At 41.1% G+C, this 25850-nt stretch overlaps 1 protein-coding gene across 7 annotated transcripts in view; it reads left to right on the plus strand.

Moving 5' to 3' along the window:
- Positions 1 to 25850, plus strand: part of dlg5b.1 (discs, large homolog 5b, tandem duplicate 1) — a 106029-nt gene that overhangs the window by 19951 nt on the left and 60228 nt on the right. For 4 of the 7 annotated variants that reach the window (XM_079801348.1, XM_079801351.1, XM_079801349.1 and 1 more), the window contains exons 2-6: positions 408 to 476; positions 4996 to 5149; positions 8451 to 8594; positions 13162 to 13345; positions 24451 to 24710. In XM_079801348.1, coding sequence (XP_079657474.1) covers positions 408 to 476; positions 4996 to 5149; positions 8451 to 8594; positions 13162 to 13345; positions 24451 to 24710 — 811 coding nt within the window. The remainder of the gene's footprint in view (positions 1 to 407; positions 477 to 4995; positions 5150 to 8450; positions 8595 to 13161; positions 13346 to 24450; positions 24711 to 25850) is intronic. The other 3 variants (XM_079801350.1, XM_079801352.1, XM_079801354.1) reach the window with 1 other exon arrangement.

The raw sequence follows: 25850 nt of genomic DNA on the forward strand, positions 1-25850 counted from the left end.
ACAGACTCGTCCTGAGAGAGAAACGGAGTCTCCATTCAAGCCCAATTACCATCTCGAGTTACTCCAATACAGCTGGAGGCCGCTCTCTCTCTTTGTGTGTGTGTGTGTGTGTGTGTTTATGTCAGTAGAAGTAGAGATGTCCGTGCATCCGTTCTTCTCACAGGTGTGTCTCGAAGTAGTAAGTTCCCTGCCCGAGGAGTCGGCCATTTTTTCATAGCAAAATCTGGACCGTGTTCATGTTCAGACTTTATGTTCACTATATAGGCTACTTATTGACACACACACGGCACAAGCGAGCAGATTGAGATGCAGCCGGACTGCACACACACTCTCATTCTCATTTCCTTCACTCATTGATGATAGAGTAAGTGTTGATGTGTGTGTGTGTGTGTGTGTGTGTGTTTCAGGCTCCACGTGCAGCGTTCTGTCAGCGATGCCGTCGGACTCGGAGAGCAGCAGTTCTCTTAGCAGCGTCGGTGAGTCCTTGTGTGTGTGTGTGTGTGTGTGTGGCTGTTTTGAACATTTTGTCTAACAGAAGAATCATATTGCATCTTGAATAATTTTCTTAGTAGGGAATTCAGGGAAATGTGCTTGATTATTATTTCTTAAAAATAATTTTAGAAAATCGTAATGCTTCTTGTGAAACTATATTACAATTTCAAACAATATTTTCATCTTTTATTTACTACCCTAGTACACATCGTTTTTAATGAAGTCAGTTTGCAGTCAGTGTTAGAATTTTTTTATTAAAATGGGATGATAACCAATTTTATTCTATTTTATTTGATTCTGGCATGGCTTTAAAATAGAGAAACAAACTAATTATTTTGTTGAAAATAATGATTTATATTAATTTCTAAAAATGTCCAGTTTCCGCTGGAATAAGGAAAAAATCCATCAAAAGGCGCAGACGACTTCGTCGGACAGAGGGTTAAAGAAAACGTAGCCTATTTAGTTTCATATAGTTAGGCTATGTCTAAATATTATAATCTTTTAATTTCATATGTTGATTATGAAAAGTGAGCAGCATGAGTAAGGCGCATAATCAAATGAAGTGCTCAAAATCCATGTCTCCAGACTAGGGATGAAACGATTACCGGTGTCACGATAAACCACGATAAAATGTAGTGACGGTTAGTAATATCGTTAAAAATGTTATTATCATTAAAACCGTGTGTGATTATCACGGTTGTGAAAACTCGCGGTAAGTCTTGTCCAGTCAGCGTCAGTCTGGCGCAGACGCAGCGCTGTTTTCTGAATGAGAAGAAATGTCAGAAGGCAGTGACAGCACTCGGGGGATTGTTCAGCCTCTAAAAGGACCAAATATGAGGCGTGGTCATATTTTGGCTTTTACAAAAGTCCTGAGGGAAACTTAATCTAAGATGGTCACCTTGTCTGCAGAACATGCCAGAAGAAAGTCACTGTAATGGGGAAAACACTTCAAAACTACGAACGCAAGGCAAGTTGACTTTGACCTCAATACCAAAACTACGTCTGGCAAATTATAATGTGAAGCGAACGAACAAATTCAATCAAGACTAGGGTGACATTTAAGGGATAATAATCAGGGCTTGACAACAACCGCCATTCGCAGGTGTAACGTTATTTCGGCTGCACACTAGTTACTCTGGCTGTTGAACTTCTAATAGTCTTCTCAAAAGCCATCTGTTATAATCGCGTTGCGCATTATAAACACGTGTTTCTATTGAGTTTATGAATGCAATGTCTCATAATCAGAGGCGTTCAGATTAGCGAAGTTATGTTCAGAGCGCGCGCCGCTGTCACTCGCTGAAATCTAAAACTCAAAGCAGAGATAAATGTGCGATGTAGGCTACGCAAGAGATCACTCAGCATACAGAGGTTGACTGTTTTTGTTCTATTTCAGCAGCGAAAATGGTTTAAAAAAACACAGCAGAACCACAGCGCGTCTGATATGACTGGCATAACGCAGGCGAATTTAGGGACCGTCTCTAAAGTTACATACAACATTGGTAACGTTATACACGTTTCAAACTTCACTAGCATTTGAAGAGAATGAGTCATAAAACTGACTGTAAAGTGTTCATCTAGGTCTCAGGTATGATGCACACATTTTGATATTTAATCAAATAAACTGTCAAATCATATGGAAATATGGATATGCATTATTTCACTAGGATACTGTTTGGGCTCTAACACAAAATATGCTTGATTTAAATGCATCATAGCTGAACACTGATGGGAATATTTCTTGAGAATATATTTACAGAGATAATATTAGAGATTATATTTACGACAAATTATTATTATTTATGCGTTATGCGTTGCGATTGACGACGGCCATTAAGGAAATAAATCCCACAGAATCTATCTTAAAAAAGTGCTTAGAGTTGCTTTAGTTATTTGTTGTTTGTTGAATTTCAAATATAAAACTTGTTGAAATGTTTTACGTGTGTGCATCTGTTCTTTTTGAACACTTTCATCTCGTTTGAACAAAACCGTGATAATATTGATAACCGTGATAATTTGGGTCACTATAATCGTGATGTTAAATTTCCATACCGTTTCATCCCTACTCCAGACATATTCGCAATATGTCTGGAGACATGGATTTTGAGCACTTCATTGAATTGTGTTTTCTAGAAAGTCTTTCTTTAAAATTAATTTTGTTTTGTATAAATTGTATTTTAATTTTGAGCAATGTTTAATCAACTATTTGGCTGTATATTTGCTAAATAAGAAGCAAACCCAGATTGTCGGGAATGGATTGACGTGCGTAACTGGCCTGTTTCCTCAGTCTTTGAGCAAGGCTGATACTATAGCGTCTTTCTGTTTTAATACATTTCTTGAATATATGTCTTAATTACAGTAGGCCTATAGATAGTTATGATATTTGTGGTTGCACCGGGGTCCGTCATTATAAAGTTACGCCACTTTCCTTATTAGGAGAAAAATATGTCGTTTTAACAACATAAAATCTCGGACAAACTTGAGTGGAAAAAAAAAAATATGTATGCCCTATGTGAGAGAAATGCGTGAATGTACCAGGTGACCTGTAAATGCGAAAAACTGTTTCCATTGCAGTTTTGCGAAGATTTCCTTTTTCAAATTGCCTGAAAAACCACCTCATGCGAGCGTAAAAAACTTTTTTGCGATATATGGGAGTTTTTGCGAAATTGACGCATTTCCATTGGCCGTATTTTCAATTCGCAATTTCAATTTGCGCAATTTGAAGGATAATGGAAACGCGGCTAGTGAGATAAAAAAATAGTGTTTTTATTTAGCAGGGACACATGAAATTAATTAAAAATAACATTGAATACATTTATAATGTTACAAAAACAACATTTATTTCAAATAAATGCTTCTCTTTTGAACTATCTATTCATCAAAGAAGCATCAAACATAAATTGTATCACAGTTTTCACAAAAATATGACACTGATAATAATCATAAATGTTTGTTGAGCATCAAATCACATTAGAATGATTAGTGAAGGATCATGTGACACTGAAGACTGGAGTAATCTCAGGAATAAATGACACTTTACGATATTCAGATAGAGAACAGTGGAATAATATTACACAATTTAGTATTTTTGATCAAATAAATGCAGCTTTGGTGAGCAGAAGAGACTCTCAAAAGCATTATTTTAATGACACCAAACTTCTGAACGCTAGTCCTACACATATTCCTGACATCCTGCTGGTGCAAAACACTTCTGGGACTCGCCGGGAAAAATCCAGAGCAAACTCAGACACCATCTGCGAGACGCTTCTGTCCATTAGACGTCTAAAACGAGACAGACGGCTCTTGTTTTCGGCAGTGAGGGATATGGGATGGGTCGTGTGTCCCAGATTAAATCATTGTTTATTCATAACATCTGTATGAACAGCAGAGCTGACTCTCAAACTCAAAGCACAAATTCATGGACTGGCCTACAGTCTTCAGATCTGCATTTAAGATCTGCATCCAGGACTCGACGCTTAGTTTCTTCCCAAGATGCAGCTGTGATCCTTAGTTGAAAAATGTAGGAGTGCATTTAGAAACTTTAGAGGTGCAACTAACTATTTCTGCATTTATATATAACACACTGTAACAGATTTGGCCATACAGTGTTATTTTAGTATCACTGAGATACTATATAGTGTTTGTTAATATTTTGATTTAATTTTAGTGGAAAGTTTTAGTAATTAAAGCATTTTTTTTAGTTTTAGTTATTAAAAAAAAATGTCTATAGGTTTTATTAATTTTAATTTCAGTTTTTGGTTTCACACCAGTATTAATTTTGACAGCATATTTTGATTTAGTTTTAGTCATATTTTAGTCACCTGAATTGTTTTTGAGTTTTAGACTAGTTTTAGTCGACTAAATATCATAAGATTTTAGTCGACTAAATCTACAGTAGATTTAGTCTCCTAAAATCTAATGAGTTTAGTTAAATTGTAATAAATTAAGCATTTAAGCATTACATAACCGACGGTCACTTGAACTGACATTTTGACATAATTTTGTTTTTGACATAAAAAATACACGAAAGAGCTCAATTCACTTTTTTGTTTGTTTTTTAAAAACATCTATATAGTTTTTATAACTCTGTATTTCTGAGTTTAGTTAGTAGGCCATATCAGGTTAAGCTAAAGCTTGAAATAAGTTTGTTTATTTATTTTTTTAATTTCAGTTAACATTTATTTAATTTCAAGTAATGAAGATTTTTGGTTTTAGTGAACTATTATAACCCTGATACTTTATTGAATATGTGTCAAATACTCGTCTTTCCTCCTGACTATGAATTAAATGGGAATTAAATTAAATACAGTTTATTGTGTAACCAAAAACAAATATAATATGCATGACTTTTAATTATAAACAAGCTCGAAATACACATTGACTCTTATTTTGTCAACGAAATTAACAGTTTCGCACATGGCTTAACGTGGCTAGTTTACCTCTTCAGTATTAAAGCTACATAAGTACATGTGCTAATTTTTTATTTTGTCTGTCTTTCTATCCCAGCATCCTCACCCCCTCCTGCACACCCGGACAAGCATGTGATGAGTGAGAAACTGGAGACTGTGATCTTCCAGCTCAGACAGGTGACCCGTGAACGAGACGACCTGCGCAAAAGACTGGCCCTCTCCTCACCTGGGACCACCTTTGACGACTGCAGGTACAGTAACAGCGGCTGTAGGTGCAGTGACAGAGACTGTAGGTGCAGTGACAGAGACTGTAGGTGCAGTGACAGAGGCTGTAGGTGCAGTGACAGAGACTGTAGGTGCAGTGACAGAGACTGTAGGTGCAGTGACAGAGACTGTAGGTGTAGTGGCAGAGGCTGTAGGTGCAGTGGCAGAGACTGTAGGTGTAGTGGCAGAGGCTGTAGGTGCAGTGGCAGAGGCTGTAGGTGCAGTGGCAGAGGCTGTAGGTGCAGTGGCAGAGGCTGTAGGTGCAGTGACAGAGACTGTAGGTGCAGTGACAGAGACTGTAGGTGTAGTGGCAGAGGCTGTAGGTGCAGTGGCAGAGGCTGTAGGTGCAGTGACAGAGACTGTAGGTGCAGTGACAGAGACTGTAGGTGCAGTGACAGAGACTGTAGGTGCAGTGACAGAGACTGTAGGTGCAGTGACAGAGACTGTAGGTGCAGTGACAGAGACTGTAGGTGCAGTGACAGAGACTGTAGGTGTAGTGGCAGAGGCTGTAGGTGCAGTGGCAGAGGCTGTAGGTGCAGTGACAGAGACTGTAGGTGCAGTGACAGAGGCTGTAGGTGCAGTGGCAGAGGCTGTAGGTGCAGTGACAGAGACTGTAGGTGCAGTGACAGAGACTGTAGGTGCAGTGACAGAGGCTGTAGGTGCAGTGGCAGAGGCTGTAGGTGCAGTGGCAGAGGCTGTAGGTGCAGTGGCAGAGGCTGTAGGTGCAGTGACAGAGACTGTAGGTGCAGTGACAGAGACTGTAGGTGTAGTGGCAGAGGCTGTAGGTGCAGTGGCAGAGGCTGTAGGTGCAGTGGCAGAGGCTGTAGGTGCAGTGACAGAGACTGTAGGTGCAGTGACAGAGACTGTAGGTGCAGTGGCAGAGGCTGTAGGTGCAGTGACAGAGACTGTAGGTGCAGTGACAGAGACTGTAGGTGCAGTGACAGAGACTGTAGGTGCAGTGACAGAGACTGTAGGTGCAGAGACTGTAGGTGCCGTGACAGAGGCTGTAGGTGCAGTGACAGCGGCTGTAGGTGCAGAGACTGTAGGTGCAGTGACAGCGGCTGTAGGTGCAGAGACTGTAGGTGCAGTGACAGAGACTGTAGGTGCAGTGACAGAGACTGTAGGTGCAGTGACAGAGACTGTAGGTGCAGTGACAGAGACTGTAGGTGCAGTGACAGAGACTGTAGGTGCAGTGACAGAGACTGTAGGTGCAGAGACTGTAGGTGCCGTGACAGAGGCTGTAGGTGCAGTGACAGCGGCTGTAGGTGCAGAGACTGTAGGTGCAGTGACAGCGGCTGTAGGTGCAGAGACTGTAGGTGCAGTGACAGAGACTGTAGGTGCAGTGACAGAGGCTGTAGGTGCAGTGACAGAGACTGTAGGTGCAGTGACAGAGACTGTAGGTGCAGTGACAGAGACTGTAGGTGCAGTGACAGAGACTGTAGGTGCAGTGACAGAGGCTGTAGGTGCAGTGACAGAGACTGTAGGTGCAGTGACAGAGACTGTAGGTGCAGTGACAGAGACTGTAGGTGCAGTGACAGAGACTGTAGGTGCAGTGACAGCGGCTGTAGGTGCAGTGACAGAGACTGTAGGTGCAGTGGCAGAGGCTGTAGGTGCAGTGACAGAGACTGTAGGTGCAGTGGCAGAGGCTGTAGGTGCAGTGACAGAGACTGTAGGTGCAGTGGCAGAGGCTGTAGGTGCAGTGGCAGAGGCTGTAGGTGCAGTGACAGAGACTGTAGGTGTAGTGGCAGAGGCTGTAGGTGCAGTGACAGAGACTGTAGGTGCAGTGACAGAGACTGTAGGTGCAGTGGCAGAGACTGTAGGTGCAGTGACAGAGACTGTAGGTGCAGTGACAGAGACTGTAGGTGCAGTGGCAGAGACTGTAGGTGCAGTGACAGAGGCTGTAGGTGCAGTGACAGAGGCTGTAGGTGCAGTGACAGAGACTGTAGGTGCAGTGGCAGAGACTGTAGGTGCAGTGACAGAGGCTGTAGGTGCAGTGACAGAGGCTGTAGGTGCAGTGGCAGAGACTGTAGGTGCAGTGACAGAGACTGTAGGTGCAGTGACAGAGACTGTAGGTGCAGTGACAGAGACTGTAGGTGCAGTGACAGAGACTGTAGGTGCAGTGGCAGAGGCTGTAGGTGCAGTGACAGAGACTGTAGGTGCAGTGGCAGAGGCTGTAGGTGCAGTGACAGAGACTGTAGGTGCAGTGGCAGAGGCTGTAGGTGCAGTGGCAGAGGCTGTAGGTGCAGTGACAGAGACTGTAGGTGTAGTGGCAGAGGCTGTAGGTGCAGTGACAGAGACTGTAGGTGCAGTGACAGAGACTGTAGGTGCAGTGACAGAGACTGTAGGTGCAGTGGCAGAGGCTGTAGGTGCAGTGACAGAGACTGTAGGTGCAGTGGCAGAGGCTGTAGGTGCAGTGGCAGAGGCTGTAGGTGCAGTGACAGAGACTGTAGGTGTAGTGGCAGAGGCTGTAGGTGCAGTGACAGAGACTGTAGGTGCAGTGACAGAGACTGTAGGTGCAGTGACAGAGACTGTAGGTGCAGTGACAGAGACTGTAGGTGCAGTGGCAGAGACTGTAGGTGCAGTGACAGAGACTGTAGGTGCAGTGACAGAGACTGTAGGTGCAGTGGCAGAGACTGTAGGTGCAGTGACAGAGGCTGTAGGTGCAGTGACAGAGGCTGTAGGTGCGGTGGCAGAGACTGTAGGTGCAGTGACAGAGGCTGTAGGTGCAGTGACAGAGGCTGTAGGTGCAGTGACAGAGACTGTAGGTGCAGTGACAGAGGCTGTAGGTGCAGTGACAGAGACTGTAGGTGCAGTGACAGAGGCTGTAGGTGCAGTGACAGAGACTGTAGGTGCAGTGACAGAGACTGTAGGTGCAGTGACAGAGGCTCATGTCTCATGCTTTGGTTCGGGCAACTGTAAAAGAGATCGAAGAGGGTGTTTGTTACAGAACTGGAGATTTCCGATTGTTCTTGTGGCCAGTTTGATCTCTAAAACACTATAACCCTGCCAGACAGTCTGTCTTGTCTTTTGTATATGTGAGCGTGAGAATGGACAGAGTGCTTTATGTGTATAAATAAAGTATGTTTACTTTCATTACTATTTCATAAAAAAGGCTCTGTTTTTGTGTCTCTTCACCTGAAAGCTGATAGACATTGAAAAAACACACACTGAGGTTTTCTGTGCATGTGTGTGTGATCTCAGTGAAACGTCCTAATGAAATGAATCAGACCTGTATATGACATGACCGCCCTGTGACGTTTACATATATCTGTGTGTGTGTGTGTGTAGGCCGAGCGTGAAGCCGGGTCACGATTACGAGCGTCTGAAGCTCCAGTGCATGAAGGCCATGTCAGACCTGCAGTCTCTCCAGAACCAGCACACCAAAACCCTGAAGAGATGCGAAGAGGCCGTGAGAGACGCCGACTACTACCAGTGAGATCTATACCCATATATATGCCTCATGGAGTTGATTTTCAAGGGCATTGTTTTACCTTTTATGAGGGCAATTTAGTTCTTACCATATATACTTTTCAGTTAATTAATTTTAATTAATTAATTTCCTTGCCTAATTTTAAAAAATTTAGTAATTTAATTTATAAACTCACTTTTATATATAAACTGTGAACACGTGTTGTGGTCGACCGATATATCAGCCAATATTATTGTTCTAACCATATATAATTTGAATTGATTGATTGATTGATTTTTAATTTTGGTCAATTATTACATTTAAAAAATTTAATTTATTATTTAATAAAAATGTAATGTAATTTCAGAATACTTATAGTGGTCAACCGATATATCGGCCAATATTTGGTATTTCTAACAATATATAATTAGATTTTAAATTTCATTTTAAATATTATTTTAAAAAAAAATGCATTTATTTTAAAAACAAATTTTTGTGTGTAATTTCAGAACGTGCAGTGGTCGACCGATATATCGGCCAGTATTTGGTATTTTTGTTCTAATCATATATCATTTTAAATTTTAATTATTTATTTAAAAAATGTAATGTAATTTAATTTATAAACTTAATTTTATATATAAACTGAGTAAATGTCTAGTGGTCGGCCGATATATTGGCCAGTATTTAGTATTTTTGTTCTAATCATATATCATTTGAATTTTATTAATTGCATTTAATTATTTAATTTAAAAATTTTAATCAAATATTATATAGTTAAAAATGTATTTAATTTTAAAACAAATTTTTGTGTGTAATTTCAGAACATGTAGTGGCTGGCCAATATTTGGTATTTTGGCTCTAATCATATGTAATTTGAATTTTACTTTTTATTTAAAAAATAAAATACAATTTATAAACTTAATTTTATATATAAACTAAGTACATGTCTAGTGGTTAACCAATATATATTGGCCAAGATTTAGCATTTTTGTTCTAACCATATATCATTTAAATGTAATTAATTGCATTTAATTTATCAATTTTACTTTTAATCAATTATTACATTTAAAACAAATGTATTTAAAAATTTATTTTTGTGTGTAATTTCAGAATGTGTAGTGGTCGACCGATATATCGGCCAATATTTGGTATTTTTGTTCTAACAATATGTAATTTGATTTTAATTGCATTTTAATTATTTATTGTTAATTTTAATCAATTATTACATTTTTAAAAAATGCATTTAATTTAAAAATTTTGTTTGTAATTTTAAAACGTTTAGTGGTCGACCGATATCGGCCAATATTTGGTATTTTTGCTCTAATCATATATAATTTGAATTATTTATTTTAAAAATTAAATTAAATTTATAAACTTAATTTTATATATAAATTGAGTACATGTCTAATGGTTTACCAATATATATCGGCCAATATTTAGCATTTTTGTTCTAACCATATATAATTTAAATGTAATTAATTGCATTTAATTTTTAAATTTTAATCAGTTATTATATTTTAAAAATGTAATTTAATTTATAAACTTAATTTTATATATAAACTGAGTACATGTATGTATTTAACCAATATATGTTGGCCAATATTTAGCATTTTTGTTCTAACCATATATAATTCAAAGGTAATTAATTGCATTTAATTTAAAAACTCAGCAGTGTGACAGCAGGCTGTGCTCATTAGCGTGATGTGAAAGGCTCTGATTGGCTGCCGTGAATCAAGGCAACATCTGGTGGTAAAGCAAACACACAGCACAGATTACAGATCTTCATCTGAGATTACCCCAATTATTTTGTTTCATTCGTTTCCCTTTAGTATCATCTTAAACTTCTGATTTGTTCAATTGAATTGTGTTTTTGTGCATTTACAGGGCGGTTCGTGTGTGTATAGTGAATGGTTAGTGTATACATGTGCACTGAAAAAAAAAGGATTTAGGATTTACTTTGAAACCACTCAGGAACTGCTAGTAAATTTCAGAAATTATCACAAATAAATGGCATATAACACATACACTCGCCTAAAGGATTATTAGGAACACCTGTTCAATTTCTCATTAATGCAATTATCTAATCAACCAATCACATGGCAGTTGCTTCAATGCATTTAGGGGTGTGGTCCTGGTCAAGACAATCTCCTGAACTCCAAACTGAATGTCAGAATGGGAAAGAAAGGAGATTTAACTTCTTAACCCGCACCGGTTCGTGGGCGGGGGGGTTGACGGAAGTGGGGGGGTGTGTACTTTTATTTACTTTTGTTTTATACAAAATATTCAATCAACTATCACAAACTATGCATCATTTGAAAGCTAAAACACTCAAGATTCATGTTCTGAACTTGTTTTTGCAATAAATACACCAGAGAGGAAAGGGTTAAATGAAACGCTAAAGGACCGTCCATGTAAACATTAGCATAATATCAGCGTTACTCATCTTTCATCTCCTGTCGTTCAGATCAGATCGGACGAATCCAATAAACACCCGCATACATCTCTGTGTAAGAGTCCATTCTTCAAAATGCATCCCACTTTTTAATCCAAAACAACGAAAAAATAGGGAAAAAACTAAAAATCCTCCGTTGTTTGCAAGAGAGTTTTGAGTTAGCGTGATCAATCATGTCCATTTTCAATGAAATATCGATTCTATTCCGTGTCTGGCAAACTCCCCCTGCTAGAATGGCTTCTCCCACGTATTTTAAACCCTCCCCCGTCTCTCTCCTTCAATCAGAGACTCTTCTGGGATGCATCATATAGAGGAATTGCCTTACAGGCTTGGTGAGCTGTCAATCATTGCGCCCATGGTTTTCGTTGGATAAAGGCACTCGGTGCCCAGCCAATGCCTTTCCAACAAAGGTTTGATTGATGGACTTAGTAACCAATCAAAAGGCATTATCTTGCGCAGTTTGCGTAAGTAGGCTTTGGTGAATACTGTTTGCGCGCTGGCTGCGCGTTCTCCATGGCGCAACTGCAGTGGAGCGCGCAGACTCTTACTGACGCTTCCCATCAGCTAAATGAGTTTTTTACACTTTGTAATCTCTGTAAATAGTTGCTTTAGTTTTTCAGTAACTGTTTATCCATTATAATTAGTAGTATATTGCAGTTTATTGCAGATTTATTTGAATGAAAAACTACTCTTTACAATAGCAAATGTTCTGAAATAAATGGCCTTTTTGAAATGACGCCTAGACTTTTCTTGACATAAAAGCTCACAGAAGCTACATTACTGAGAGAATCATCCTCATATTTGAATCATGACATGATTAGACATTCAGTTTTATATTTAAGTTATTTTCAGGCTCTTAACATTAAATTATAATATTTTTTTCCCTAAGTGAAAACAAAAAACGTGAGTCACTTACATGTATATTTACATGTATATTACTCTGTTCCCATATTACTTTGAGTTATTATGACTCTTGGGTAGCAATATTTCAAGTGTCTAGTTTAAAATAAGACCAGGTTTATGAATATAGACCATAGGGTTTAAGAGCTGCAGACATTTTCATTTGGGTATATCGTTTTCAAAGAATTCTCAAAAATGGGGCGCTTGTTAAGAGGTTAAGCAATTTTGATTTGGTTGTTGGTGCCAGACGGGCCGGTCTGAGTATTTCACAATCTGCTCAGTTACTGGGATTTTCACGCGCAACCATTTCTAGGGTTTACAAAGAATGGTGTGAAAAGGGAAAAACATCCAGTCTGCGGCAGTCCTGTGGGAGAAAATGCCTTGTTGATGCTAGACGTCAGAGGAGAATGGGCCGACTGATTCTGGCTTCTGGCTGATTCGACTGGATTTCTGTTGAGACATTCAGATGGTAGAGTCAGAATTTGGCGTAAACAGAATGAGAACATGGATCCATCATGCCTTGTTACCACTGTGCAGGCTGGTGGTGGTGGTGTAATCGTGTGGGGGATGTTTTCTTGGCACACTTTAGGCCCTTTAGTGTCAATTGGGCATGGTTTAAATGCCACGGCCTACCTGAGCATTGTTTCTGACCATGTCCATCCCTTTATGAGCACCATGTCCCCATCCTCTGATGGCTACTTCCAGCAGGATAATGCACCGTCACAAAGCTCCAATCATTTCAAACTGGTTTCTTGAACATGACAATGAGTTCACTGAACTAAAATGGCCCCACAGTCACCAGATCTCAACCCAATAGAGCATCTTTGGGATGTGGTGGAACGGGAGCTTCGTGCCTTGGATGTGCATCCCACAAATCTCCATCAACTGCAAGATGCTCTCCTATCAATATGGGCCAACATTTCTAAAGAATGCTTTCAGCACCTTGTGGAATCAATGCCACGTAGAATTAAGGCAGTTCTGAAGGCCAAAGGGGGTCAAACACAGTATTAGTGTGTGTTCCTAATAATCCTTTAGGTGAGTGTAGAATTAAACATGATGTTTTGAAGTAGAAATGACCTTGGCATTGCTAGTGGCATGATAGCCTTAAAGTGCATTGTCATCATTTTATCTGGTGCATGTAACTGCCCGATAAAACAAACATTAACATTACATTAGTTGTGTTGACTGATTAATGTTGGCGAGTGGATCAGTAACGCGTGCGTCTCTCTGTGTGTCAGTACTCTTCACGGACGTGTGGTTGGTGAGCAGACTCAGCTGCGGGACGAAATGGAGGCCATGAAGCAGAACTACTCTCAGCTCCTGCAGCAGCACTCGCAGCTTCAGCTGACCTGTGACGAGCTGCGGCGGATTCATGACGGAGACCAGCGGGAGGTGGCGGACATGCGCCTGCAGCAGCAACAGGTACAGGACATTTAATCTTCTATCTGCATCAGAACAAAACTGTATATTTATAACATATATTTAAATTAGTGGTGGGCCGTTATCGGCGTTAACGTGAGACTCTTATCGGGCGATAAAAAAAATATCGCCGTTAATCTATTAGGGATGAAACGATTACCGGTTTCACGATAAACCACGATAAAATGTTGTGACGGTTAGTAATATCGTATAAAATTTAATTATCATTAAAACCGCGTGTGATTATCACGATTGTGAAAACGCGCGTAAATCTTGTCCAGTCAGCGTCAGTGTGACGCAGCGCACCGCTGTTTTCTGAATGAGAATAAATGTCAGAAGGCAGTGACAGCACTCTGGAGATTGTTCAGCCTCTAAAAGGACCAAATCTGAGGCGTTGTCATATTTTGGCTTTTACAAAAGTCCTGAGGGAAACTTAATCTAAGATGGTCACCTTGTCTGCAGAACATGCCAGAAAAAAGTCTCTGTAATAGGGAAAACACTTCAAAACTACGAACGCAAGGCAAGTGGACTTTGACCTCAATACCAAAACTACGTCTTGGAAATAATAACGTGAAGCGAACGAACAAGTTCAGACAAGACTAGGGATAAGGGATTTAAGGGATAATATTCAGGGCTTGACATTAACAACCGCCATTTGCGGGTATAATTTCGGCTGCACACTAGTCACTCTGGCTGTTGAACTTAGTCTTCTCAAAAGCCGTCTGTTATAATCGCGTTGCGCATTATAACCACTCACACGTGTTTATATTGAGTTTATGAATGCAATGTCTCATAATCAAAGGCGTTCAGAGCGCGCGCCGCGCTCACTCGCTGAAATCTGCACTCAAAGCAGAGATAAACGTGCGATGTACGCAGGAGATTCACTCATCATACTGTGTTGGACTGTTTTTGTTTTATTTCAGCAGCGAAAATAGTTTTAAAACACAGCAGAAGCACAGCGCATCTGATATGACTGGCATAACGCTGGCGAATTTAGGGACCGTCTCTAAAGTTACACACAACATTGGTAACGTTATACACGTTTCTGACTTCAGTAGCATTTGAAGAGAATGACAGTCATAAAACTGACTGTAAAGTGATCATTTAGGTGTCAGGTATGATGCACACATTTTGATATTTAATAAAATAAATGTCAAATCATATGGAAATATGGATATGCATTATTTCACTAGGATACTGTTTGGGCTCTAACACAAAACATGCTAGATTTAAATGCATCATTGCTGAACACTGATGAGAATATTGCTTGAGAATATATTTACAGAGATAATATTAGAGATTATATTTACGACAAATTATTATTATTTATGCATTATGCATTGCTATTGACGACGGCCATTAAGGAAGGAAATCCCACAGAATCTAGCTTTAAAAAAGTGCATAGAGCTGCTTTAGTTATTTGTTGTTTGTTGAATTTCAAATATAAAATTTGTTGAAATTTTTTAAGTGTGTGAATCTGTTCTTTTTGAATACTTTCATCTCGTTTGAACAAAACCGTGATAATATTGATAACCGTGATAATTTGGTTCACGGCGCGTTAACCAATCAGGAGCCTGCTCGCTGCTGTAACCTGGTGAAGTGACGTGATGAGAAACCCCGCATAATTTAAAAAACTACTATTGTGTCACAAAATGTAGTTTTAAGACTTTTTCAGGTGAGAATGTAATTGTTTAAAGCTCAAATCTGTGGTTTATTTATAAAGAGAGCGCCTATTTGAACATGTGATCTGGTGTGTGTGTGGAGTTGAACATGTGATCTGGTGTGAGTGGAGTTGATCATGTGATCTGGTGTGTGTGGAGTTGAACATGTGATCTGGTGTGTGTGTGGAGTTGAACATGTGATCTGGTGTGTGTGGAGCTGAACATGTGATCTGGTGTGTGTGGAGTTGAACATGTGATCTGGTGTGTGTGGAGTTGAACATGTGATCTGGTGTGTGTGGAGTTGAACATGTGATCTGGTGTGTGTGTGGAGTTGAACATGTGATCTGGTGTGTGTGGAGCTGAACATGTGATCTGGTGTGTGTGGAGTTGAACATGTGATCTGGTGTGTGTGGAGTTGAACATGTGATCTGGTGTGTGTGTGGAGTTGAACATGTGCTCTGGTGTGTGTGGAGCTGAACATGTGATCTGGTGTGTGTGGAGTTGAACATGTGATCTGGTGTGTGTGGAGTTGAACATGTGATCTGGTGTGTGTGTGGAGTTGAACATGTGATCTGGTGTGTGTGGAGTTGAACATGTGATCTGGTGTGTGTGGAGTTGAACATGTGATCTGGTGTGTGTGGATTTGAACATGTGATCTGGTGTGTGTGGAGTTGAACATGTGATCTGGTGTGTGTGGAGTTGAACATGTGATCTGGTGTGTGTGTAGTTGAACATGTGATCTGGTGTGTGTGTAGTTGAACATGTGATCTGGTGTGTGTGTGGAGTTGAACATGTGATCTGGTGTGTGTGGAGTTGAACATGTGATCTGGTGTGTGTGGAGTTGAACATGTGATCTGGTGTGTGTGTAGTTGAACATGTGATCTGGTGTGTGTGTAGTTGAACATGTGATCTGGTGTGTGTGGAGTTGAACATGTGATCTGGTGTGTGTGGAGCTGAACATGTGATCTGGTGTGTGTGGAGTTGAACATGTGATCTGGTGTGTGTGTGGAGTTGAACATGTGATCTGGTGTGTGTGTAGTTGAACATGTGATCTGGTGTGTGTGTGGAGTTGAACATGTGATCTGGTGTGTGTGGAGTTGAACATGTGATCTGGTGTGTGTGGAGCTGAACATGTGATCTGGTGTGTGTGGAGTTGAACATGTGATCTGGTGTGTGTGTGGAGTTGAACATGTGATCTGGTGTGTGTGTAGTTGAACATGTGATCTGGTGTGTGTGTGGAGTTGAACATGTGATCTGGTGTGTGTGTGGAGTTGAACATGTGATCTGGTGTGTGTGGAGTTGAACATGTGATCTGGTGTGTGTGTGGAGTTGAACATGTGATCTGGTGTGTGTGTAGTTGAACATGTGATCTGGTGTGTGTGTGGAGTTGAACATGTGATCTGGTGTGTGTGGAGTTGAACATGTGATCTGGTGTGTGTGTGGAGTTGAACATGTGATCTGGTGTGTGTGTGGAGTTGAACATGTGATCTGGTGTGTGTGTAGTTGAACATGTGATCTGGTGTGTGTGGAGTTGATCATGTGATCTGGTGTGTGTGGAGTTGAACATGTGATCTGGTGTGTGTGGAGCTGAACATGTGATCTGGTGTGTGTGGAGTTGAACATGTGATCTGGTGTGTGTGTGGAGCTGAACATGTGATCTGGTGTGTGTGGAGCTGAACATGTGATCTGGTGTGTGTGGAGTTGAACATGTGATCTGGTGTGTGTGTGGAGCTGAACATGTGATCTGGGGCACGTTCAAAGCTCAAACCGGTGCGCAACGTTTTGCTACGGTTTCCGGTTGAACGTCATGTTTCCTGGAAACGGTGTGCAACGGGTTTGAGATGCGTTTGATCTCGTTTGGTGGGTGTGTCAAAAATGGCAGCCCAATCAGCGGCAAAATGTATATAAACCACGCGGTATTAAAGAGACAGCTCACACAATGGAAGTAAAGTTGTTTAATGTGTCCGCTGGTATTAGAAGACATGATTGTCGTAAGAGTTTAATATATATATATGTATATATATTTATATATATATAATCAACATGATGATGTATTTATTTATATCTTTAGCTTAATTGCAAGGCAAGTTTATTTATATACCAAATTTCAAATATGGTAATTGCTTGACATAAAGTGAGAAAGAAAATACAAGCTATTAAAAAAGTAAGAACTAGAAATAAAATGATTTAAGTTAGAATTGATTACCAGGAGATGAAAAAGGTTCATTAAATGGGATTGGGATGTTGTCTTTTATTCTGGACGGCAAGGGCAGTGATTGCATGTATTTTGCAGTATTAAACACGTATTTATATCGATTTCATCAGGCTCCGAAAATTCCACAAAAAGAACACAAAGAATGGCCTTCTCGGCTGCCATAGTTACAACTCTTGCGTCAACAGAACAGGGTGTTCAACGCAGCACCGTTACCGTTTAAAAAACGTTTTGCAACGTTTTGTCGGGGCTGAACGCAGCCCAGATCACATGTTCAGCTCCACACACGCCAGATCACATGTTCAACTCCACACACACCAGATCACATGTTCAGCTCCACACACACCAGATCACATGTTCAGCTCCACACACACCAGATCACATGTTCAGCTCCACACACACCAGATCACATGTTCAGCTCCACACACACCAGATCACATGTTCAGGTCCACACACACCAGATCACATGTTCAGGTCCACACACACCAGGGCTGCGTTCAGCCCCTACAAAACGTTGCAAAACGTTTTTTAAACGGTAACGGTGCTGCGTTGAACACCCTGTTCTGTTGACGCAAGAGTTGTAACTATGGCAGCCGAGAAGGCCATTCTTTGTGTTCTTTTTGTGGAATTTTCGGAGCCTGATGAAATCGATATAAATACGTGTTTAATACTGCAAAATACATGCAATCACTGCCCTTGCCGTCCAGAATAAAAGACAACATCCCAATCCCATTTAATGAACCTTTTTCATCTCCTGGTAATCAATTCTAACTTAAATCATTTTATTTCTAGTTCTTACTTTTTTAATAGCTTGTATTTTCTTTCTCACTTTATGTCAAGCAATTACCATATTTGAAATTTGGTATATAAATAAACTTGCCTTGCAATTAAGCTAAAGATATAAATAAATACATCATCATGTTGATTATATATATATAAATATATATACATATATATATATTAAACTCTTACGACAATCATGTCTTCTAATACCAGCGGACACATTAAACAACTTTACTTCCATTGTGTGAGCTGTCTCTTTAATACCGCGTGGTTTATATACATTTTGCCGCTGATTGGGCTGCCATTTTTGACACACCCACCAAACGAGATCAAACGCATCTCAAACCCGTTGCACACCGTTTCCAGGAAACATGACGTTCAACCGGAAACCGTAGCAAAACGTTGCGCACCGGTTTGAGCTTTGAACGTGCCCCTGGTGTGTGTGGAGTTGAACATGTGATCTGGTGTGTGTGTGGAGTTGAACATGTGATCTGGTGTGTGTGGAGCTGAACATGTGATCTGGTGTGTGTGGAGTTGAACATGTGATCTGGTGTGTGTGGAGTTGAACATGTGATCTGGTGTGTGTGTGGAGTTGAACATGTGATCTGGTGTGTGTGGAGCTGAACATGTGATCTGGTGTGTGTGGAGCTGAACATGTGATCTGGTGTGTGTGGAGCTGAACATGTGATCTGGTGTGTGTGGAGTTGAACATGTGATCTGGTGTGTGTGTGGAGTTGAACATGTGATCTGGTGTGTGTGGAGTTGAACATGTGATCTGGTGTGTGTGTGGAGTTGAACATGTGATCTGGTGTGTGTGGAGCTGAACATGTGATCTGGTGTGTGTGGAGCTGAACATGTGATCTGGTGTGTGTGGAGCTGAACATGTGATCTGGCGTGTGTGGAGCTGAACATGTGATCTGGTGTGTGTGGAGTTGAACATGTGATCTGGTGTGTGTGTGGAGCTGAACATGTGATCTGGTGTGTGTGGAGTTGAACATGTGATCTGGTGTGTGTGTGGAGTTGAACATGTGATCTGGTGTGTGTGGAGCTGAACATGTGCTCTGGTGTGTGTGGAGCTGAACATGTGATCTGGTGTGTGTGGAGCTGAACATGTGCTCTGGTGTGTGTGGAGCTGAACATGTGATCTGGTGTGTGTGGAGCTGAACATGTGATCTGGTGTGTGTGGAGTTGAACATGTGATCTGGTGTGTGTGTGGAGTTGAACATGTGATCTGGTGTGTGTGGAGCTGAACATGTGATCTGGTGTGTGTGTGGAGCTGAACATGTGATCTGGTGTGTGTGGAGCTGAACATGTGCTCTGGTGTGTGTGGAGCTGAACATGTGATCTGGTGTGTGTGGAGCTGAACATGTGATCTGGTGTGTGTGGAGTTGAACATGTGATCTGGTGTGTGTGGAGTTGATCATGTGATCTGGTGTGTGTGGAGTTGAACATGTGATCTGGTGTGTGTGGAGTTGATCATGTGATCTGGTGTGTGTGGAGTTGAACATGTGATCTGGTGTGTGTGGAGTTGAACATGTGATCTGGTGTGTGTGGAGTTGATCATGTGATCTGGTGTGTGTGGAGCTGAACATGTGATCTGGTGTGTGTGGAGTTGATCATGTGATCTGGTGTGTGTGGAGTTGATCATGTGATCTGGTGTGTGGAGTTGATCATGTGATCTGGTGTGTGTGGAGTTGAACATGTGATCTGGTGTGTGTGGAGTTGAACATGTGATCTGGTGTGTGTGGAGTTGAACATGTGATCTGGCGTGTGTGGAGTTGAACATGTGATCTGGCGTGTGTGGAGCTGAACATGTGATCTGGCGTGTGTGTAGTTGAACATGTGATCTGGTGTGTGTGGAGCTGAACATGTGATCTGGTGTGTGTGGAGCTGAACATGTGATCTGGTGTGTGTGGAGCTGAACATGTGATCTGGTGTGTGTGGAGCTGAACATGTGATCTGGTGTGTGTGGAGTTGAACATGCGATCTGGTGTGTGTGGAGTTGAACATGTGATCTGGTGTGTGTGGAGTTGATCATGTGATCTGGTGTGTGTGGAGTTGATCATGTGATCTGGTGTGTGTGGAGCTGAACATGTGATCTGGTGTGTGTGGAGTTGAACATGCGATCTGGTGTGTGTGGAGTTGAACATGTGATCTGGTGTGTGTGGAGTTGAACATGTGATCTGGTGTGTGTGGAGTTGAACATGTGATCTGGTGTGTGTGGAGTTGATCATGTGATCTGGTGTGTGTGGAGTTGATCATGTGATCTGGTGTGTGTGGAGCTGAACATGTGATCTGGTGTGTGTGGAGTTGAACATGCGATCTGGTGTGTGTGGAGTTGAACATGTGATCTGGTGTGTGTGGAGTTGAACATGTGATCTGGTGTGTGTGGAGCTGAACATGTGATCTGGCGTGTGTGTAGTTGAACATGTGATCTGGTGTGTGTGTAGTTGAACATGTGATCTGGTGTGTGTGGAGCTGAACATGTGATCTGGTGTGTGTGGAGCTGAACATGTGATCTGGCGTGTGTGTAGTTGAACATGTGATCTGGTGTGTGTGGAGCTGAACATGTGATCTGGTGTGTGTGGAGCTGAACATGTGATCTGGCGTGTGTGGAGCTGAACATGTGATCTGGTGTGTGTGGAGTTGAACATGTGATCTGGCGTGTGTGGAGTTGAACATGTGATCTGGTGTGTGTGGAGCTGAAGATGTGATCTGGTGTCTGTGGAGTTGAACATGTGATCTGGTGTGTGTGGAGTTGAACATGTGATCTGGTGTGTGTGGAGTTGAACATGTGATCTGGTGTGTGTGGAGTTGAACATGTGATCTGGTGTGTGTGGAGTTGAACATGTGATCTGGTGTGTGTGGAGTTGAACATGTGATCTGGTGTGTGTGGAGCTGAACATGTGATCTGGCGTGTGTGTAGTTGAACATGTGATCTGGTGTGTGTGTAGTTGAACATGTGATCTGGTGTGTGTGGAGCTGAACATGTGATCTGGTGTGTGTGGAGCTGAACATGTGATCTGGCGTGTGTGTAGTTGAACATGTGATCTGGTGTGTGTGGAGCTGAACATGTGATCTGGTGTGTGTGGAGCTGAACATGTGATCTGGCGTGTGTGGAGCTGAACATGTGATCTGGCGTGTGTGGAGTTGAACATGTGATCTGGTGTGTGTGGAGCTGAACATGTGATCTGGTGTGTGTGGAGCTGAACATGTGATCTGGTGTGTGTGGAGCTGAACATGTGATCTGGTGTGTGTGGAGCTGAACATGTGATCTGGCGTGTGTGGAGTTGAACATGTGATCTGGTGTGTGTGGAGCTGAACATGTGATCTGGTGTGTGTGGAGTTGAACATGTGATCTGGTGTGTGTGGACTGTGGAGTTGAACATGTGATCTGGTGTGTGTGTGGAGTTGAACATGTGATCTGGTGTGTGTGGAGTTGAACATGTGATCTGGTGTGTGTGGAGTTGAACATGTGATCTGGTGTGTGTGGAGTTGAACATGTGATCTGGTGTGTGTGTGGAGTTGAACATGTGATCTGGTGTGTGTGGAGCTGAACATGTGATCTGGTGTGTGTGGAGCTGAACATGTGATCTGGTGTGTGTGGAGTTGAACATGTGATCTGGTGTGTGTGTGGAGTTGAACATGTGATCTGGTGTGTGTGGAGCTGAACATGTGATCTGGTGTGTGTGGAGTTGAACATGTGATCTGGTGTGTGTGTGGAGTTGAACATGTGATCTGGCGTGTGTGGAGTTGAACATGTAATCTGGTGTGTGTGGAGTTGAACATGTGATCTGGTGTGTGTGGAGTTGAACATGTGATCTGGTGTGTGTGGAGTTGAACATGTGATCTGGTGTGTGTGGAGTTGATCATGTGATCTGGTGTGTGTGGAGTTGATCATGTGATCTGGTGTGTGTGGAGTTGATCATGTGATCTGGTGTGTGTGGAGTTGAACATGTGATCTGGTGTGTGTGGAGTTGATCATGTGATCTGGTGTGTGTGGAGTTGATCATGTGATCTGGTGTGTGTGGAGTTGAACATGTGATCTGGTGTGTGTGGAGTTGATCATGTGATCTGGTGTGTGTGGAGCTGAACATGTGATCTGGTGTGTGTGGAGTTGATCATGTGATCTGGTGTGTGTGGAGTTGATCATGTGATCTGGTGTGTGTGGAGTTGAACATGTGATCTGGTGTGTGTGGAGTTGATCATGTGATCTGGTGTGTGTGGAGTTGAACATGTGATCTGGCGTGTGTGGAGTTGAACATGTGATCTGGTGTGTGTGGAGCTGAACATGTGATCTGGCGTGTGTGTAGTTGAACATGTGATCTGGTGTGTGTGGAGCTGAACATGTGATCTGGTGTGTGTGGAGTTGAACATGTGATCTGGTGTGTGTGGAGCTGAACATGTGATCTGGTGTGTGTGGAGTTGAACATGTGATCTGGTGTGTGTGGAGCTGAACATGTGATCTGGTGTGTGTGGAGCTGAACATGTGATCTGGTGTGTGTGGAGCTGAACATGTGATCTGGCGTGTGTGGAGCTGAACATGTGATCTGGTGTGTGTGGAGTTGAACATGTGATCTGGTGTGTGTGGAGTTGAACATGTGATCTGGTGTGTGTGGAGCTGAACATGTGATCTGGTGTGTGTGGAGCTGAACATGTGATCTGGTGTGTGTGGAGCTGAACATGTGATCTGGTGTGTGTGGAGCTGAACATGTGATCTGGCGTGTGTGGAGTTGAACATGTGATCTGGTGTGTGTGGAGCTGAACATGTGATCTGGTGTGTGTGGAGTTGAACATGTGATCTGGCGTGTGTGGAGTTGAACATGTGATCTGGTGTGTGTGGAGCTGAACATGTGATCTGGTGTGTGTGGAGCTGAACATGTGATCTGGTGTGTGTGTGGAGTTGAACATGTGATCTGGCGTGTGTGTAGTTGAACATGTGATCTGGTGTGTGTGGAGTTGAACATGTGATCTGGTGTGTGTGGAGTTGGACATGTGATCTGGTGTGTGTGTGTGTGTGAGCTCCAGTGGATCAGCGGCGCTCATTAACCCCGGCGAGAGCAGCCTTTCCTCAGCTAGTTCTTCTGCCGTCTGCCGCTGGCTCTGATGTCTCTGTAGTGTTTAAAGATATAATTCGTCTTGTGTGGATCTAACGGCCGATCTTTGCTCTCATGAATCTATAATTTTTTCCCTGGCGAATCGTTTAGGCAGAGGGCAAAGAGAAGTTTCATAACTTTATTTTTTAGGATATTTAACTTTACCGCTGTAACCGACTAGCGCTGACTTTGTTTGACTGAATTGTTTGCTTTATTTATTCTATAGCTTCTTATAACTTTTACTTATACTTTTATAATGGCTATTATTGATCACACATAAACTGACATTTAACAAACAGAGACTGGGTCGTGTTTTATGTCATATTTAATCTTATTACAGTGATAATCATATAAATGCACACTTATTGTCTGAACCACATATTAATGTGTTTAATATTTGTTTTTAATTGTAAACTAAAAGAGGCATGGCTGTGTTTTATATTTCGTTTGTTATAAATATACATGCAGTGAAGATAATCCAGGTATGCGTTGCCTGAACCACATGTGTGTGGCTATTAATGTTTAATATTTTTTTATTTTATGAAAATGTAAAGAGGCAGAGTGGTGTTTTATGACATATTTCGTTTTATTGTAGCCTTAAATATACATACTTGAGTGAGAGCGGAGCTGTTATCCAGGCGCAGCTCCGCATCTATTTAGCTTCAAACGCTCAATTTAACATTTATTCATTTCAAGTAATGAAAAAATGTTATGATTTTAGTTTTTGCCAATTCGCTGTGGACGCGCGAATGGATTCAAAATGTTCAAGCGTCCAATTAGACGTGAATTTGACGCTCTATTCACATTTAGTGTGAACACAGCATAAGAGCATCATTTGACATATATTATTAAATATATCGATTTTACTAACATTAGTGTTATTCGTTTTTTTTTCAATATTAGTGTTATTATAACAAAAACTAAAATCATAACATTTTTTCATTACTTGAATTGAGTAAATGTTTACTGATGTTAAATAAAATATAAAAAATTTACGTTGCAAAGGTGCAAAGAATAACAAAATTAGTCTGACACATTTCTTAAAGCCCAAATAAGCACCATATTAAATTATCACCATATAACCTGCAAATATCTCGTTAATAGTTGTTATATTTTCCAGCACTGCTGACTAACATGTTCTATAACTAGAATATCACATTTAACTAATATATGATTATTGCTACTGTATTTAAATAGCTTTATTAGAATAATGTGAGCGTGGCGCCACCAGCTGGTGTAAAGCTGCATTTTGTCAAGTGATGTTTATCCAGACATAGTCAATTCAATGATTTGGTAATGGGTTCAATTTCTCCTCAAGGTCACAGTGGTGGTGAGCTGAATGTCTTTCTCTCGTAGGTCTTGAGGGAGAACGGCTCCTCGGACCTGCTGAATAAACTTTACGACACGGCCTTAAACAAGCTGGAGGGGATGAAGAAAGAGTACGATTCGCTGAGGAAACGATACAACGAGAAAGCGGCGAGTCACAACGCCGACCTGAGCCGCCTGGAGCAGATGGAGGAGGAGAACAGACGTTTGCAGAAACAGCTGGACGTCCTGTTGAAGCAGAGAGACTCAGCGCTGCACTTCCAGCAGCAGTACAGCGGCTCCATCAGGAGGTACTCAGATCAACACTAGAGTCGCTGCCTATGTAGTGCATCCCAAATCACTCACTTATGAGGTCCCTTTTCTGTTAGGCCACGTAAAACATTTGAACCAACTATAGCCTATGATACGGAATATCCACAGATTTGTAACTAGCATCTCATGTCACGGGTAGTTGGTTTCTATATTGATTCTACAGTCAAACAAAAAATTTTCAGACACCTTCAACATTTTCACACATTATCAGTTTATTCACTATAGTTTAGAAAATGTCAATAAAATATGACAAGCTGTATCAGAACAAATTCATCTTGACAATGTCAGATAACTTTGATAGAAAGGGATGTAATGGATTACAATTAACCAATCAGCTGTTAGATTTAAAGGGATAGTTCACCCAAAAATGAAAATTAGCCCATGATTTACTCACCCGCAAGTCATCCTCGGTGTGTGTGACATTCTTCTTTCAGACGAATAAAATCAGAGATTTATAAAAAATGTCCTGGCTCTTCAAAGCTTTATAATGGCAGCTTATTCGTTTTTGAAGTCCATAAAAGTTAATTTATCCATCATAAACGTGCATCCATCCATCATAAACGTGCACCCATCCATCATAAACGTGCATCTATCCATCATAAAAGTGCATCTATCCATCATAAAAGTGTATCTATCCATCATAAAAGTGTATCTATCCATCATAAAAGTGTATCTATCCATCATAAAGTGCATCTATCCATCATAAAAGTGTATCTATCCATCATAAAAGTGCATCTATCCATCATAAAAGTGTATCTATCCATCATAAAAGTGCATCTATCCATCATAAACGTGCATCTATCCATCATAAAAGTGCATCCATCCATCATAAAAGTGCATCTATCCATCATAAACGTGCATCTATCCATCATAAAAGTGCATCTATCCATCATAAAAGTGCATCTATCCATCATAAACGTGCATCTATCCATCATAAAAGTGCATCTATCCATCATAAACGTGCATCTATCCATCATAAAAGTGCATTTATCATAAAAGTGCATCTATCCATCATAAAAGTGTATCTATCCATCATAAACGTGCATCTATCCATCATAAAAGTGTATCTATCCATCATAAACGTGCATTTATCATAAAAGTGCATCTATCCATCATAA

Source organism: Gobio gobio (genome assembly GCF_949357685.1).
Source record: "Gobio gobio genome assembly, chromosome: 20".
Classification (NCBI taxonomy): Eukaryota; Metazoa; Chordata; class Actinopteri; order Cypriniformes; family Gobionidae; genus Gobio; species Gobio gobio.